Source organism: Cydia splendana, chromosome 9, assembly GCF_910591565.1.
Source record: "Cydia splendana chromosome 9, ilCydSple1.2, whole genome shotgun sequence".
Classification (NCBI taxonomy): domain Eukaryota; kingdom Metazoa; phylum Arthropoda; class Insecta; order Lepidoptera; family Tortricidae; genus Cydia; species Cydia splendana.
Window position 1 is genome coordinate 6,387,014 of NC_085968.1, and position 18,361 is coordinate 6,405,374.

The 18,361-nt window shown below is 44.7% G+C and overlaps 1 protein-coding gene across 1 annotated transcript in view; it reads right to left on the reverse strand.

Moving 5' to 3' along the window:
- Positions 1 to 18,361, reverse strand: part of LOC134793474 (proteasome-associated protein ECM29 homolog) — a 48,925-nt gene that overhangs the window by 11,416 nt on the left and 19,148 nt on the right. The window contains exons 14-25 of the mRNA XM_063765058.1: positions 17,580 to 17,696; positions 16,532 to 16,832; positions 14,122 to 14,296; positions 13,237 to 13,614; positions 12,606 to 12,784; positions 12,018 to 12,176; positions 10,390 to 10,497; positions 4,402 to 4,515; positions 3,387 to 3,501; positions 2,919 to 3,102; positions 1,843 to 1,961; positions 949 to 1,118 (exon numbers count right to left, since the gene is read on the reverse strand). Of these exons, the coding sequence (XP_063621128.1) occupies positions 949 to 1,118; positions 1,843 to 1,961; positions 2,919 to 3,102; positions 3,387 to 3,501; positions 4,402 to 4,515; positions 10,390 to 10,497; positions 12,018 to 12,176; positions 12,606 to 12,784; positions 13,237 to 13,614; positions 14,122 to 14,296; positions 16,532 to 16,832; positions 17,580 to 17,696 (2,119 nt within the window). The remainder of the gene's footprint in view (positions 1 to 948; positions 1,119 to 1,842; positions 1,962 to 2,918; positions 3,103 to 3,386; positions 3,502 to 4,401; positions 4,516 to 10,389; positions 10,498 to 12,017; positions 12,177 to 12,605; positions 12,785 to 13,236; positions 13,615 to 14,121; positions 14,297 to 16,531; positions 16,833 to 17,579; positions 17,697 to 18,361) is intronic.

An 18,361-nucleotide genomic window follows, 5' to 3' on the forward strand; every position in this document is an offset into this window, starting at 1 on the left:
TATTGTAAGTAAGTTAACACACAACGCCACTAGATTAGTACAAACAGCAACACTCCTAACTGTACATTGGTGGACCTTATTACGAAAGGCATAAGGACTAAGGTCCACCGTTAACAGTGTGGGCGATTACCACAAGTCTGTAGTAGACCGCGGGCCAGGAGCATATATCGTCAGTCATCGCCTCCCGGCTGATACTTTGTCAGATGATGGTTTAGAAAGTTTAGATGCTATCATGAATTAAAAAAATAGTCAGCCGGCTGTATCGCGGTGGACCATCAGTTATATTCAATATACCAAGTAGTAACAACTTTTATGGGCAAAGAGTCTGGTCGAGTTATTTGCCACACATCCTAAATAGTCTTCCTAGACATATAATAGATAACTTAGAAGATAAGCCTCATAAGCTGAAACTAATGTTAAAAAAGTACTGCTTGAACTGATAAAGTAGTTAAGTCAAAAGCAAATATAAAATAGATACACATTATATTATATAAATTAGATTAAAATATAGTAATAATAACGTCAATGATGTAACTAAAAGAAAACCTCTCACTTAGCTAATAATCTATTATAGTGTAGATTAGGTTAAGTAAGTACATAAAAAAATATTGTAAAATTTATTTATAATAAACAGTTTAAATTTTAATTTTTTTTTTTTTAGTTGATGACCTGATATACCATGTAAACAAAAAAATTTATTCACAATAGCCTCTAAACTATCATCTGACAAAGTATCAAACGGGAGGCGATGACTAAAAGTATTAATTTTTTTACGTGTTTCGATGGCTGCCATTCCTCGATCCACCAACGGAGCGGCAGCTGACGTCCACGAAGGTTAATCAGACATAGCCGTTAACCACTATACGAGTTATCGCACGGGAGGCGATTGGTCATGGAAATCTGTTCGTGGCTCGCGGTCTATAGTAGTATCTGCAACTGTATGCTTACGGTAGCCTGTGTGTTGGGCACTAGAGCGTGCCATATGCTCGCCATAGAGTTCTGTATGCGCGGCGTGGGGTCGAACCGATAGCGGTACAGGCGCGGTACGATCTTAGGCAAGTGCTCGGATAACTGGGCGCCCGCCTGTAGAGCTATAGAGTGGAAACCGAATGCCGCACCTGAATAATAAATAAGAGTTAAAGCATTAGGTCATAGAAGGTTAGGTATTTTAGTTTGTAATAGAAAGAGTAAAAAAATATATTTGATAGCTAACAGTAAAATATCTATTTCAGATCGTCAGATAATGCCTAACCTCAGATAATGATTGTCAGATCACTACACATTATAAAACAAAGTCCCTGTCTGTTTGTGTGTATGTTCACGATAAACTCAAAAACTACTGAACGGATTTTCATGCGGTTTTCACCTATCAATAGAGTGATACTTGAGGAAGGTTTAGGACGTTTAGGTGTATAATTTGTTAAGGTTTTGTGTAACCCGTGCGAAGCCGGGGCAGATTGCTAGTAATTCATAAAACTTTACAATCTTCAATTGATTAATTTATGTTTTATGCCTTTCTTACAAATACACAAATCAAAACAACAGAATAAGACAAACGATGAATAGCTAATTGAGGCTTGTATCGCGTTTATGAATAACGCCATAAAAGAGACGAGTGAATAAGTATGCCATTTCTTCCTTATTTATAAGGATAATGTGATCAGGCCAGTGTGTTTAAGGCTTAGAACGCACTGCGTTTAATTTCTTGCGGTTTCAGCACCGCAAAAAATGTAACGTACGGCTAGCCTCATAACCGCACGCACATGCAAGACTGAAACCACAAAGAATTAATCGCAATGCGTTCAAAGTCCTGAACACTTTTGCGTCTAGATGTTTACTCACCTTTCTTGGAGTTCCACACGGAGTTATGGTGTGCCAAATGCATAAACTTGTATAGTAGATCCGGCTGATTCAAATCCGAAGCGAGCGAGCACAGTTCTTTGTATGTGGACAGGTTGCCTCTGTAATCAATTATTAAAAATCAAATAAACTATTAACTACAGTTACAAAATACCTACATTCGTTACGGCCGCCCACAAGTGCCTTTTTCGCTCGGCAAACATTACACTTACCCCGTGGGAGCCTTGCCTAGCTGCCCCTCCTCGAATATCTTCGTGTCCTCTGTGACCTGAGCCACAGCGCGCTTGCCACTGGTGAGTTGTTCTATTATCTGGGCCACAAGGGCCTTTTTCGCTCGGCAAACATTACACTTACCCTGTGGGAGCCTTGCCTAGCTGCCCCTCCTCGAATATCTTCGTGTCCTCTGTGACCTGAGCCACAGCGCGCTTGCCACTGGTGAGCTGTTCTATTATCTGGGCCACAAGGGCCTTTTTCGCTCGGCAAACATTACACTTACCCCGTGGGAGCCTTCCCTAGCTGCCCCTCCTCGAATATCTTCGTGTCCTCTGTGACCTGAGCCACAGCGCGCTTGCCACTGGTGAGCTGTTCTATTATCTGGGCCACAAGGGCCTTTTTCGCTCGGCAAACATTACACTTACCCCGTGGGAGCCTTCCCAAGTTGCCCCTCCTCGAATATCTACGTGTTCTCTGTGACCTGAGCCACGGCTGGCTTGCCACTGGTGATCTGCTGTATTATCTGGGCCACAAGGGCCTTTTTCGCTCGGCAAACATTAGACTTTGGAGCCTTCCCTTAGTTGCCCCTCCTCGAATATCCTCGTGTCGTCAGTGACCTGAGCCACGGCTCGCTTGCCACTGGCGATCTGCTGTATTATCTGGGCCACAATGGTCTTTTTCGCTCGGCAAACATTACACTTACCCAGTGGGAGCCTTCCCTAGCTGCCCCTCCTCGAATATCTTCATGTCCTCTGTGACCTGAGCTACGGCTCGCTTGCCACTGGTGATCTGCTGTATTATCTGGGCCACAAGGGTCTTTTTCGCTCGACAAACATTACACTTACCCCGTGGGAGCCTTCCCTAGTTGCCCCTCCTCGAATATCTTCGTGTCCTCTGTGACCTGAGCCACGGCGCGCTTGCCACTGGTGATCTGCTCTATTATCTGGCCCACAAGGGCCTTTTTCGCATCCTCGTCTGAATTCTGATATACCAGACTTAGGCCCTTGCTGGCGACGTCTTGGACTATTTCTGTTAACATGAAAAGTAAAAAAAAATTAACTACAAAATTTTACGTTATTCATACAAGATATACACAACTAAAATAAATCCTTATGAGACCGTAATGTGATTATGATCTGACGAGAGATTCAAAATATGCTAAGATCATTTTTATTTTTGCTTGATTATAATGATTATCGTCTGTGCCCTTATAATGAAACTGAAAGTCTTTATTCTTCAATTTAGGAATATTACAATGCACTTATGAATGTCAAAAACTATTACCGGTTTTAAACCGGTCTTATTTGACTTACCGCTGTTCTCGGATAAGAAATCCATGAACACCTCCTGGAGCGCCGGCAGCTTGTTTAAAATAGGCGCCCGTTCAGGGCAATTCTTTAGTAAAGCCAGGAGCCAGATGCTGGTCGCCTGTCAAACAAACACTATAGTATTAGAAGTAAATAGGACATTTAACATTTTCGCGTCCATTGACTTGATATAAAGTCAGTACATTTTCATGCCACTACTTGATATGTTATACGGGTTGTTCACGTGCAATTTATGACATGGCGTTGATGACACATGACACTTTATTACTTCATTGACGTGGTAGCGAAAAGGTTAAAAGGGCCCAGGCCGGTATTAAGGAGCTCGAAGCACATCTGGGATCAATTCAGGACTATGCTTAAGTAAGCTTAGGTTGGAGGGAATCACCATTTGTATTCAGGCATTTCAGGCCCTTATCAATGAGTCCGGATTACTACTTAGACGACATGGATGATCTTATTTGATTCTACTCTTTATGTAAGTAATACTCTGTTCTTTCTACTATCATACATCTATGTTTTAATCTAAGCAGCAATGTTTTTCTAGGAATGTCAACTTGGTAGAACAGTCAGTTCTTTCAATATCTAGTATGTATTACGTAATGCTAATTTATACTTAATATTTAATGAATATTTATCTTTTATATAATCCTAAAGCCATTTTAATTACTCATAACGTATAGGTATGATTGGTAAATTCAACTCAATGGTTTACACCATTTTTTTTCTCGTCTAAAATCTTTGTTTACACTAACGCGATAAGAAAGCATCGTCCCACACACTTAAATGAGTACCTGCTAACCTTTATTTCCGATTTTTTATAAGTGGCTGAATGCGTCTCACGATGTGTTTCTTCAGCTATTTTTAGAACTTTGGTTTTGATTTTAAGTTTTTTTTTTTATAAAATATGGCTTTCTTACAGCCATGAAAAACGTTGTCGCCCTGCCTGACACTGTTTGTATAGGCTGCAATAAAAAGCAGAGCCTATAATGATGAAAAGTACCTGTCTCGAGTGTGGGTGGGGGTGTTTGCCGATCTTGAACAACTCCTGCAGTAGCCATTCCAACAGCTCGTCGTTTTCCTTCAACGCTTCTCTATCTCTTATCTTTGCATTACCCTAAAAATTATAATTTACTTAGTAGGAATTGTTTATACATAATTACTAACGCTACTCCAAATACAGGTATCGGCAGGAGAGTTGAGGTGAATGATTACACACAGATACACAGATTACTAAATCCATAAATCCACGCAGTGCAAGTGTTATTTTAAACGTCAAACTTCTATGAAATTATGACGTATAAATAACACTTGCACTGCGTGGGCTATCAAAATCGCTGCAGACTTTTCTTGGTCTAACTCTAATAGCCAAAACAGTATTGAATGAATGAATGAGTGAATGTGATGTAACCGCGCGATCATAAGCTAAAAAAATATAAAAAAAACCCTGGAAGAAACTTTTTGGTCCATCTTGCAGTTGACAGTTCAACTTGGTATCGGTACGAATAAGAAATTAACTTATTATGTGTTCCGTATTCTACGTCAGAGGTCTTCATTGAGAGAGTAACGCCTCCGGTGTCCGATAGATGCCGCTAGCGTCTATGTAGTCGCTCCGCCCCACGCCGTGACGTAGTTTCGCTTCCCCTTCCTGCGAACTGTTGCTCGCTTTCCGCGACTCGCCGCCATGTCACATTGTTTCGTCGACCGTCTTGTCCGATGGTCCGCAAATTTTTTTTTGCGTACATTTTTGCAGCATGGTGCTTTAAAATTTCCGAACCAAAGCTTTTTCCATTAAATAGTAAGATATAGCAGAGATCGCTATTATTAGTCTTTTGGCGATCCCGCGATCGAAAGTGTTTTTCGATTCTACCCACTTTTTATTTTTATTTTTCTGGCTAAATGAATTTTTACATACCATGCTGCTAAAATCGTTACCGTTAACAAGCCTGGGAGTACCTCGTGTTGTTAGTTGCGCATTGTAAATGCCTACTTTGACAGGCACGGTTCTCAGGCAGGTCGCGCATTTTCGAGATCGAAGTAGGAAGTGCGTCAGTAGTTTTTTTTATCAACAAGTGGTAACTTAAGTCGCTCCGCGTTCGGAGAGGGAACGTGCGGTCATCGTGCCTGCGGCGGCCGGGACGGCGCCCGGGGCGGCGCGGAGGCGGAGGGCCTTCGCGCGCTGCTGTTGGGTGCCGCGCTTCAATAGGACTGATAAGGAGGTTTGGATTGTCTCGAACCATCCGGTGAGCCAGTTTAATGATATTCTAGTTTTATTTGGTGTTCAGAAGCGACGCGACAGGGAAGCCCCCGCCCGTGGCACCGGCGCCCCGCGCGGCGCCGCCCCCCGCCCGTGTCGCGCGCCGCGCCGGCGCCGCCGACTTTCTTCTGCTGTCGTCCGAGGTGACTCCGAGACGCCGCGACGCTGCGGGCCGGGGCCCGAGGTGTCGCGGGGCGGGCGCTTCCAGTCCGAGACTCCGAGAGAACACGCCCGCTCCTGTTGCTGCGGTCCGGCGCGGGTGGATTACACCTCTCGATCCCGTCCTGGCGCAAAGGTGAAGGCGGACCGCTCCTGCGTCCCGACTGCTCGAAGTGGAAGGAAGGTAAGTTACGTGGAAGCAGTGGAAACATTACAGCATAGCGTCGCTGGTGACCTACGCGCCGGTGGAGGCCACTACGATGACGCCGCCGAGGGCAACAGTGTCGCCGTGATGATGCGTACAACTACGAGCCAGCCGCCACGCGCACACTTCACCCCCCCGAACCAGCGGAGGACGCTACGATGGCGCTGCCCGCCACACGCATGCACGGTGCAGGTAACGTCCGTCATGTGCACCGGCGCCTGTCGAGCTGGCCGCCACGATGGCGCCTCTCGCCTCACGTACCAGCGCCTCCCGAGCCGGCGGCGGCGGTCGCCACGATGGCGCCGCCCTCCTCACGGCTTTCGAGCTAGCTGCTACTATGGCGCCACCTGAGCCTAGCGGCGGCCGCCTCACGTACCGGTGCCTCCCGAGCTGGCCGCTACGATGGCGCCTCTCGCCTCACGCACCGGCGCCTCCCGAGCCGGCGGTGACGACCACCACGTTGGCGCCGCCCGCCACGATGGAGCCGCCCGCCTAACGCACCGGCGCCTCTCGAGCTGGCCGCCACTATGGCGCCTCTCGCCTCACACAACAGCGCGTCCCGAGCCTGGCGGCGGCCGCCTCACGCACTGGTGCTTCCCGAGCTGGCCGCCACGATGGCGCCTCTCGCCTCACGCACCGGCGCCTCCCTAGCCGGCGGCGGCGGCCGCCACGGTGGTGCCACCCGCCTCACGCGACAGCGCCTCTCGAGCGGGCCGCCATGATGGGTCCTCGCCTCACGCACCAGCGTCTCCTGAGCCAGTGGCGGCCGCCATGATAGCGCCGCCCGCCTCGCGCACCGGTGCCTCCCGAGCCGGCCGCCACGATGGCGCCTCTCGTCTCACGAACCGGCGCCTCTCGAGCCGGCCACCACGAGGCGCCTCTCACCTTATGCACCGGCGCCTCCCGAGCGGCGGCGGTTGCCATGATGGCGCCGACAATCACGCCGATGCTGCCCACCGATGCTGCAACTACGACGATGTCGTCCCTTGCAATGGAGCCCATGTTCTGTTCGCAAGAATACCACCGCGAACTTACCCGTCGCCGATGCTGCCTACCAAGCTGACGCTTGCGCCACGGTATCAGTTTTGTCCTGTCCACATGGTCCCATTGAGGTATCGCAGGCGCCTATAGTTATGGTGCCACAGCACGAACAGACCGCTAAACTCTTGGTTTCGGTTAAGGATGGCGACGGCAGACAAGGTAGTTAGGAGCCTCGTCCTAGCGTGACTCGACTGGCCGGAGTTGAAAGCGGTAAGATATGTCGATACCCAGAGGAATATACGTCGCGTCCCTGGGCTTCATAAAGGTGCTGATCGACGAGGAGCCGTGCCGCTTCGGGGGTCCTACGACGTCTCGAGGCCAGCGAGCGATCCAACCGGAGAGCAGCTTTGCGACACGATCCTGTGCGACCGCTCACAACCGGTTGAAGGCATCTAAAAGGTCTGCAGTCCTCACATAATTATCTCTCTGCTGCCCGCGCTCTCCAGCTTAAGTTCCGTCTTACAAAGACGAACTCGTTCGCCAAGCCCCTAATAAACAAAATGGGACAAATAAACCCGCTGCGCCTGAACAAGCTCGAGTTTCCGGTGCTAAGAGAAAGGGGCCAAGAGGACTCCAGCAGTTTGCATCTGTCTGTCTTCGACTTTATCGAAACAGTTTTGGTTACGCAAAGCGCCAAAATCGATTTTAGACTTGATTTCATCAGTTCGATTTCCTTAAAAGCATGCAGTACCATACCCCTATACTAGCTCAATATAGGCGTTTCTTCGGATAAAGCGAATTAGACCATCACGCTCCTAGACATCACGTGGGACACGCGGCACAGCACCCCGATTGAAAGTTTTCTTTTCGTGACATACAGGCCTGCCTTGCTGCCGAGTTTCTAGCAGAAATGAGACTCAATGCCTCCTGCTTAATAGTCTAAAATTCACAAACTTTAGTTCATGGAGGAAGGTGACACCTTCGCAGTCCCCAGCAACACTTCTGACAGCTGCCGAAAACCTCGTGCCACTTCCCTCCTCATATTATGCCTGCAGTCCGTTACAATCTCCAATAATGGTAGACAATGTACGAGGTAAGGCCCTTTCAGTGGAGAGTAATCGTTAACGGGCCGCATCTGCAGCGCTGACGACAGTAGTGTACTACAAACATACAACCGGACCGTTACAGTATACATAAAACGACGGCGACACTACATCCCTTCCGTTACTACGGCTGTCGCAAAAACTGCTGATGCCAGCAGATCGTCTACAAGTCGCGCTGGTTTCTTGCTACTTACCAGGTCGGTACAACTCCCGAGGGCGACGGTTTATCAAGAAGTCACTGCGCGCCAGAGGGGCAGCTGCGCCCAGAAGCCGCCGAGAATATCTTCGCCTGGTAGGCGCCCTGTTAGCCAGCCTCCGCTTTCGAGAGACCTCGCACTGTGCCACGGTATTTCTTAACAGACTCTTTGAACTGCTACCATGACGCGTTTGGCAGCTGCCGGTGATACGACTTGGCATGGATGTCTCCACCTCCCAGCCTAGTCTGTTTCCTGTGACGGCGTGATGAGGAGAACCTTCACGCAGCTGTGGTAAGCTTGCAATTTACTGGCGGTCCTAGTGAACACAACGTCAGACCGCCCTTCCTAACGAGTCAACGACCTTAAGAATCGAGGCGTAGCTCCTGTCAGATAGGTCAACACCGGGCTGGCGGGATCAGGAGTGACGTCCGCTTGATGTACCTACTGGCGTGACTGGCGCATGCATGCAACATGCCAAGGGCTAACGCTACGTAGCAAACGAGACGCACCTGTCAGTGTCTCACTAATATGGAAGAGTGATAAAGAGACAGAAAGAAACTCAAGTGATCGTCCGGGGGATACTCCCGGTACTGAGTTTGTATGGCGAGAACCGGGTATTCCCGGTTCCGGTACTGTGTTTATATAGAAAACCAGTACCGGGAGCACTCCTTAGATCGTCCCCTTGTCTAGGCCGCCTGTACGCCCACAATGTAGAAATGGTCTTCATGGTGCATCAAAATTAAGATTGATTGCCAGGTACCTCTAATATCCAGTGAAGTAACGAGCTATCTCAGACATCTATTTCTATTGTCCATGTTAGCTTTCAGAACGACACTTGTTCATAAGCCTATCGGACACTATGCCTTCTTCCAAGGCTATTAATAGCGAGACCAGCGCCTCCCAAACCACCAACTTGGGACGCGAGAAATCTAATAAAAATTATTTGCCCTAACTTGAATAGCCCTACAACGTACCTATATAGAAGAGCTGCCGCACTTTTACTGTTAGCATCAGGCCGCAGGGTCAATGACCTTACTCTACTACTTTGTAGCCCGGGCAATTGCATAGATAACTTTCGCGCTATTATTTTGCGTCCGAAATTCGGCTCTAAACCAGATAACGTGTCTTACCGACTGGACTCTTAGAAGCTCCGGAATAAAGTATAGACCCAGTAAGTAGGTAGTCTGGGTACGTCAATTTGTGAGAATTACACAAAATGTTAGGGGACACTGCGCCTATTTCTTCCAGCCACAGTCTCATCCAAGCCGGCCTCGCCTATTACGATTGCTTTCGATCCACGATGTACTTAATCACTAAATTGGCTGGAAAACTATCCAATTAGCTTAAGTTAATTGGAAACATGACTTTTTCTTTAGACGATTCTATCGCCGAGATTCTGCGGATAGGATGCGATTTCGAATGAGAAATCTCTCAAACCAGTTTAACGTCAGATTGGAACCTGGGATTACAATTTAAATTCTCTTTTTCCTGTAATGTATCATTATAACGAGTCACTGTGATTTCATGGGTTGCAATAAGGCGTATATATTTATTCTTTCTCTGAATTCCATGACAGTAGGTGTAGCCCTAACGCTTGCGCGCCCGCTGACTCGCCACCAGGAGATAATAAACAGGTCTCAATGAAGACCTCTGACGTAGAATACGGAACACATAATATAAAAATTTTACCTTCCAATAAAATTGTTATTATGTTTCCTTCTACGTCAGAGGTCTGAGTAATGCCTTCCTGGCAGGCTACTAGGCTACTTTTATGCCGACGGTACTTCTCCTCAACAATGTGTCATGGCGGCGAGTCGCGGAGAGCGAGCAACAGTTCGCAGGAAGGGGAAGCGAAACTACGTCACGGCGTGGGGCGGAGCGACTACATAGACGCTAGCGGCATCTATCGGACACCGGAGGCGTTACTCTCTCAATGAAGACCTCTGACGTAGAAGGAAACATAATAACAATTTTATTGGAAGGTAAAATTTTTATATTTTAAAATTTCGCTGTCATTACACGATTTTTTGTTTGTGTGCGTGACTTCAACTCCAGTGGCGACACCTATATTAATAATGATGTAGCCTACCTCTTTAGGTAGCTCGGTCCAGAGATCCCTGTTTTCGTTAGAATTGACACCCTCAACGCACAGCACTAACGACTCACCAATTTGTAAATGGATTTCAAACTCTTTGCTCTGAAAAAAAAACACATAGGTTAGAATTAAAAGTTCGATTTGTAAAGCCAGTAACAGTAACATAGTTATAGCACTTATTACTTACTAAAGAAAAAAAAACAACGGGTTGCACTCCGGGAGTGCCGGCAGAAGTGAAAACTCAATGATATTGTAACAGTTTTTCGATCAGGTCACGTGTCCATCTTACGTCTTACGAATCTTACGGTCACGTGACCTCTCGCGAGTTTAACATTTTTTCCCCATCACAAAAAGTGCACAGCGCCGCTAAAGAAGTTTCACTTCAAAAACCGCCTTAGAATGGTATTCCATCTGTCCAATATCTTGGTCCAATGTGTATTTGCATCTCATATTTTGCTGAATGAGAGAGTGCGACGAAATGACATTGGACAAATAAATTGAACAGGTGGAATACCATCCTAAGACATATACATAGCTGACTCTTATCTTCGACAACGGTTTGGCAATCCTTAATGGGCCAATTTTTGAAGTGAAAACTTCTTTAGCGGCGCTGTGCACTTTTTGTGATGGGGAAAAATTTTTAAACTCGCGACAGCGTAAGACATAAGACGCTTCGTAAGACGGACACGTGACCTGATCGAAAAACTGTTAAGGCCCGTCTCCATATCGCGCGGCAAGCTATCGAACATTGCCTCGCGCGGCAGCCGCGCGCAATGGATACCGGGCTGCCGCGCGAGCCAACTCGATCATTGGCGCGCTCGAACGCGCCGCGCGACGAACCATTCATTGTCGGTGTTTCGACGCGCGGCAAAGGAATGTTCGCGCGCAGTTGGGACGGATGTGTATATATTTCAATTGGCTCGCGCGGCCGCATACATGGATAATGAAAAGTGTCGTACTTTAATTGAATTATACGGCACTAAACAGTTTCTATGGAACAGTAAATGTAGTGATTATCGCAACAGATCGTTTTTCTATTTGGCTATACTTCGTTCCGAATAATTAATTTTTGTGATATAATGTGGTCGATCGTCAGATCGCCTGCCGCGCGCGGCCGCCGCGCATAAGTTCAAGATGGTGCCGAAATTGGCTCGCGAGCCAAAATACAGGTTTGCCGCGGTCGAACACTGCTCGCGCGGCCGCCGCGCAATATCGAGACGCGCCTTAACAGTGTCATTGAGTTTTCACTTCTGCCGGCACTCCCGGAGTGCAACCCGTTTTTTATTACTTGTCAGTTATTGATAAAATTTGGTAGGTTTAATTTAAGAGCTCCTCATTCTGGTCGGAATAAACACGAAATCAAATGGAAATTTAAAAACGTAAATTTCCGGAAAATACGAAAATTCCATGCACTTTCGTAACTCAATGGAAGATTTTGCAGGACATACCTACTGTGAAATTGTGCTTATGTTTGTACAGAATAGGAAACTCTCCACCAGGGATCTAAACTAACTATCTAACTATCCGCCAAATTTTATTAAAATCTGATAAAAATGCAAAAACGAATCAAATAGGTTTTTTCAGTTTGAACGCTCATAGTTTAGGGCACAAGTAATACTTACATCCTTAGCCATCTGCAGGAACCCTTTAACGATTTGCTTCGCGAAGGGGAAGCGTTCCCCACAACAGAGCAGACCGAGTGTATACAGGGCCCGCTCCTTTATTTTAGACGGAAGCTTGGCGTTGCCGACTATTCGGAACAGGCTGTCCGCTACTGTGAACTAGAATACAAAATATTATTTAACACACCTTTTTTGTATAACTTTTATATAAATTGTAATTTTCTAAAAAAAACTGTCTGTCACCAGGCTGTATCTCATGAACCGTGATAGACAATTGAAATTTTCACAGTATTTCTGTTGCCGCTATAAGTACAAATAATAAAATAAAATAAAAAATAAAAAGCCTTTTATTTATGATCTCTCATTGACATGTTTTAAATAAAGTTGCCTAAATGTTATTTATTTTGGGATCCCCTCTTGGGTAAAGGCCTCCTCCAGCTTTTGCCAGCTTGCCCCTCCAGAAGACAATCATAAGTACAAATACTAAAAACAAAATAAATTAAATATTTAAGTGGGGCTCCCATACCAATTCTTAGATAGCACACCTAAATAAGGCAAACAATTTAAATATTATTTGACGTCACATACCTTGTTAACAGTGTCCTCAATGTCTGTTTTGTTGACATTGAATGGGGTATCGCTTTGAATGGTCGCGGCCTGCTTAGGATCAGAGTCAGGTAGCGGCAGCGGCCCAACTCTCGCTAGGAGAGATATGGCCGATACGGATGTACTGACAAGCAGCGTTTGCGGGTTAGACAGGAATTTTGCTGAAATATAAAATGTGATTGATTATCTAACTAAGAAATAATGTTGTAAGTCTGTTTTATTTAGATATTAAACAAACAAAACCCCGTGACTCGGTTATGCACTCAGTAGTCTAATACTAATATCAGTTACGAATAGGCAGTTTCACGGCAGTCATCAAATCAAATATACGAAAAATATTCAAGCATGTTTTTGCACTTTTTAAATCAGCAGAAACTCATTAGGAGTTAGATTCATTGTGACGTCACTAGTTGCATTTCCATATGAACTTCAACAAACCGAACACTTAACAATCCGTTTTGAATGGTATGGTTGGCCTTTAGCCACTTTGTTCTTTTTTTTGTCTATCTAAGCCAAAGTGAATATAAGATAAGTATTAAAAAATATATATATATTTTTATCAATAAAGAATTGAATTGAATTGAGTACAAATTCAGGAAACAAAGCCACTTACCTAAACTCCTAACTCCCTCTTGATACGGCTCCCAGTTCGCCCCCGTAAACCCTTTCCCCCCAAATTTCCCCCTCTTAGCCAACACCAAACACCGCTCACACATGTGCGAGAACACACACAAATAACCGCATTGCGATTCCAAATTTCTATTACTATCACCCTGTACCACGAAATCTTTCAACTCCCTTTCTATCGCTGATTTTTCGCTTGTATGTACTGTGATTATAGCGTAAATGACGGAGGCCGCTTCTCTGATGTCTTCTTTGGTAGTGGTCACGAAGAGGTTTTTGAGGAAGGGAAGGAGATTCGTGTATTTGGAGGCTATCTTTTCGGGCACGCAGCCAACAATGTCCAGGAAGCATGTGAGTGGCATTAATTCTGAAAAAAGAATGATTTTCGAATCGAAACAGTAGGTATTTTTGTATTTAAACATTAAAGTGAGATTCCATCAATCTGGGCATCAATGGCATACGATGACGCGTAAATTGTGCAAATACTGTAGCCGCCAAACGACAGCTGTTATAGGTGGTGTTCTGTGGCGCCATAAATTTTAGTAGGTAGGTATCTGAATTGCAAAAAAATGGCCAAGGTGCCTATTCTTCGCGTTTATACATATTTATACATTTGTGTTCAGTGATTCCGTCAGTATAAGAAAAAGAAGTTGTAGAATATGACAAATTAAATAAAATTTTACCTGCAAAAATATAATATTGCTGGCTACGGATGAGGTCTTAGTGGCTCAGATGGCAGAGCGCTGGAATATCGATCCAGAGACCATGAGTTCAAGTCTCTCCCAAGACAGTATTTTTTTCACTTTTAAATTTATTCTAAGCTTATAGCATCGTTCGCAGACGTTTCTGCTTGTTAAAAATTAAATAATTTTACCTGGGCTAGCGCTCAGTAGGGAGTTGATCATAGAGAGGTACCGCTCCAACACCTCCGAATCGAGCAAATGCTCGTAGAAGTACTTGGCGAGCAGCGGCGACGTGGCGTTGGGATGCTCGGAGCAGTCGCGCAAGCCAGCTTCGCGGTTTAGGCACATGCGGAGGTACCGAAGGATCTGGAAATGTCGCGGTGCTGTATTACCTCTTACACTGACAAATGTATTTACGAAGCTGGAGTGAAAGAATGAACGACACAGAGGTGAAAAAAATTTAGATGTTAATACTCCAGAATTTTCCCTCTACCGTGCAATTCCGATGAGATTATAAGCCATTTGATGAGTTTTGTCGTCGAGACGCAAGACACATTAGACAAAGAAATTGGACACGGGGAATACCACCCATTCCACCTGTCCAATTTCTTTGTCTAATGTGTCTTGCGTCTCACATTTTGCTTAGTGAGATAGATGGAATACCACCCGTGCACACTACCGCCGCGCTTTAATTCACCATAAAGAATCTACAAATCAAATCCAGTTTAAATTTAAGGTTTTTATCTAAAGGCGTGTCTCGATATCGCGCGGCGGCCGCGCGAGCATTGTTTGACCGCGGCAAATGTGTATTTTGGCTCGCGAGCCATTTTTGGCATCATCTTAAGGCCCGTCTCCATATCGCGCGGCAAGCTATCGAACATTGGCTCGCGCGGCAGCCGCGCGCAATGGATACCGGGCTGCCGCGCGAGCCAACTCGATCATTGGCGCGCTCGAACGCGCCGCGCGACGAAATTCATTGTCGGTGTTTCGACGCGCGGCAAAGGAATGTTCGCGCGCAGTTGGGACGGGTGTGTATACGAGGGGCAAACTGAAAGTGTTTAGAATAGAAAAAGCTGAAGTAATTAGGACGTTACTCTTTATTTTAATGCGTGATTTATCTCTTTCTGACCACGCGTACAAATTTTTATTAGGATAGGATTACCCTGAAGCGCACACAGCTCATTCTTCCAATGCCTTTTTTGTATGGCGATTTTAGGTCCTCGGAGGTTTTGTATGAAATTCATGAGGTACCCATCGGGATTCAAGCTTTTTTGACACAAAATAATTTAAGCAAGATTTTTTTAACAGTGTCATATGAATACTGAGGGATATCAAAAACTACTGATATACAATTTTTTGCCAGTATTTTTTATTAACCGCACAACTGTGCGATGTAAACTTTTGACGTCACTCTTGAATGACATGCTTCTCTATGATCATCCGTTGAATAACTACAAAAGCGATTAAATGTGTAATTTAAAAAATAAACAGACGTACAAGAACTAGGCTTCATTTTGAAACTATAACTGAAGCCTACTGTAACTCTGTTGTTGGCTGAGCCCACAATGAAAATCGTTATAAATAGTAATACGAAAATATTCTTAGGTCGAAATTGGAATAACGCTCGACGTACAATTTCCAAATTGCCATCAATCCTGAAACACAGATAACGACCAAATTGCATATACCTCAAAAAAAGTATAAAGAGTTATATTTTCATAAAAAATATGCCTCTTTTTGTTATATGATCTCTAAGTAGCCTTTTCTAAGAACTTTCAGAGTTGCCTACGTATATTTCAGTTGGCTCGCGCGGCCGCATACATGGATAATGAAAAGTGTCGTACTTTAATTGAATTATACGGCACTAAACAGTTTCTATGGAACAGTAAATGTAGTTATTATCGCAACAGATCATTTTTCTATTTGGCTATACTTCGTTCCGAATAATTATTTTTTGTGATATAATGTGGTCGATCGTCGGATCGCCTGCCGCCGCGCATAAGTTCAAGATCGTGCCGAAATTGGCTCGAGAGCCAAAATACAGGTTTGCCGCGGTCGAACATTGCTCGCGCGGCCGCCGCGCAATATCGAGACGCGCCTTCAAACTATAGCGCGGCAAGCGATCCGACAATACAGTAAAAAATTTCATAAGAATGACATCAGAAGATTACGAATTTTTGAATTCCATGCATCACTTCTTAATGATCTGTTGCGATAATCACTACATTTACTGTTCCATAGAAACTGTTTAGTGCCGTATAAGTTAATTAAAGTACGACACTTTTCATTATCCAAGTCTGCGGCCGCGCGAGCCAGCTGAAATATATACACATTCGTCCCAACTGCGCGCGAACACTCCTTTGCCGCGCGGCCAAAAACCGACAGTAAATGGTTCGTCGCGCGGCACGTTCGAGCGCGCCAATGATCGAGTTGGCTCGCGCGGCAGTCCGGTATCCATTGCGCGCGGCTGCCGCGCGAGCCAATGTTCGATAGTTTGCCGCGCAATATCGAGACGCGGCTTAAAGTATTTCAGTTTTAGTTCCATCACTTCATCATTCACATCTCCCTAAATTGGAATACCTATATCTACACCGCACTCACCTCCTGATATGTCAAAGGGTGAAACTGCAGCACTTGGTTATTGACCACATAGCGATGCTTCGAGTTGGACCCCTTTTTCCTCTTCTGCAACTGATCCCACACGTAGTTCACTACATCCCCAAATTTCGGCACTTTGAACTCCTCCTCTTGTTCTTTGTCCTTGTCTTTCTCGGAGGTTTCGGCGTCCAAGTTGACTGTGGTTGTCTCTTTCTTGTTCACGTTGTTTACGACATCATCTATTTCGCTAGGACGGGATGTTCCGTAGAGGCATTTTAGCGCTTCTGTGGACACCTCATCTTGGCTGAGAAAAGAATTGTTTATTACACCGACAAGTATTTGACACCATATATAGAAATACCAAAGATATACAATTAAAACTCCGTATTAGGCTAAATAAAGTCTAAGAAAAAAACGTGCCTCCGAAAATAAAAATAAAATAATGCTCGAAAAGATGGCGCCATACCTTTGGCCTATGCTCGTGTAGATGGCACCCTTTGACATTTAACAATTTTAACACATATCAGTTAAAGAACAAGGATCAATGTCAATTGGCGTTCTAAAAGTTTTAACCATGTGTTTCTGACACAGTAAATTTACTGTGACTACAAAATTTACTTTGACAATACACCTCTATACTGGATTCTCTTTGGAAATACTAAACCCTGATGCCAAATAATGTCAAGAGGTTTGATATCAAAGTTAAGATAAAGCAAAAGCGGTCTGTCTTAGCATCAGTCAAATGTAGTAAGCAGCAGAAATTGCTAAGTGGGCAAGGTCTTTAAAATGATCTGAGCATAATAATATATCATTTTGACAGCTTTACCTGCATACAGATGTAGTGCATAATTATTTTCCATCGTTTTAACACGGAAACGTACGAAAGTGTCTTGCTATTTCAGTCATTCTCGGTACAAAAAATATTGAGGTTGACTGCAGTAGCACGACAAATACGAACGTTTCCGAGAAAATACGATGGAGAACAATTATGCACTACATATGTAATTATTTTTGCCGCTAGCAGTACCTGAAAACCCATTTATGTACTCACCTGTCGCCACTGGCCAGTAAGAGCAGATATCTGGACGGAATGTAGTCTTGGGGGTACACCGCCGCGGAATATCGCATCGCGATGTATCTGATCATTGACTCCTCGCTGTGCATGTAACTGTTAGAAAGAGAATCATAGAACATTAATTTGTCATTGAGAAATAGTTATTTGTTTTACAAGGGGGCAAAGTTATTGTTTAACCGCTTGTGCTAATATTGATGAGCAAGCGAAAGATTCCAAAACTAAACCACGAGCGTAGCGAGTGATTCGAAAATGGAATCTTGAGCGTTGCGAGGGTTTGAAAGCACGAGGGTTAAACAAAATTTGCCCCCGAGTGAAACACAAAATTTTTCACCACACCAACCCGAAGCAAATATTAAATGTAAAATATCAAACAAAATCAAACCAAATCAAATCCAAATGAATGTTATTAAATATTTGTGATCCAAAATCATCATTTAAAAGTCAATTCTACCAGTAAACATAAGAAAACAACTCAAAATTTGCATTTGATTACTTTGCCTCATATGTGAATAAAATGCAACTTTGCTATCACTTTTTGAAGTGCAAAGTAAGCCTTTCCGAGCTGGTATGGTGAAATTACTTTTTGCTGTGCGTCGAAGCAGTGGGTTTAATATATTTGGTAGGTACTTGTTAAATAGCATAGCGTGGGTACTTGTTAAGTGCGTTTCCACTTCATGCTCATGATGATCAAAGGCGGTCGTTTAAGGTTTCTTGACCCTTTGACCTCAACTGAAGCGCGCGGCTACAGCCCCAATAAC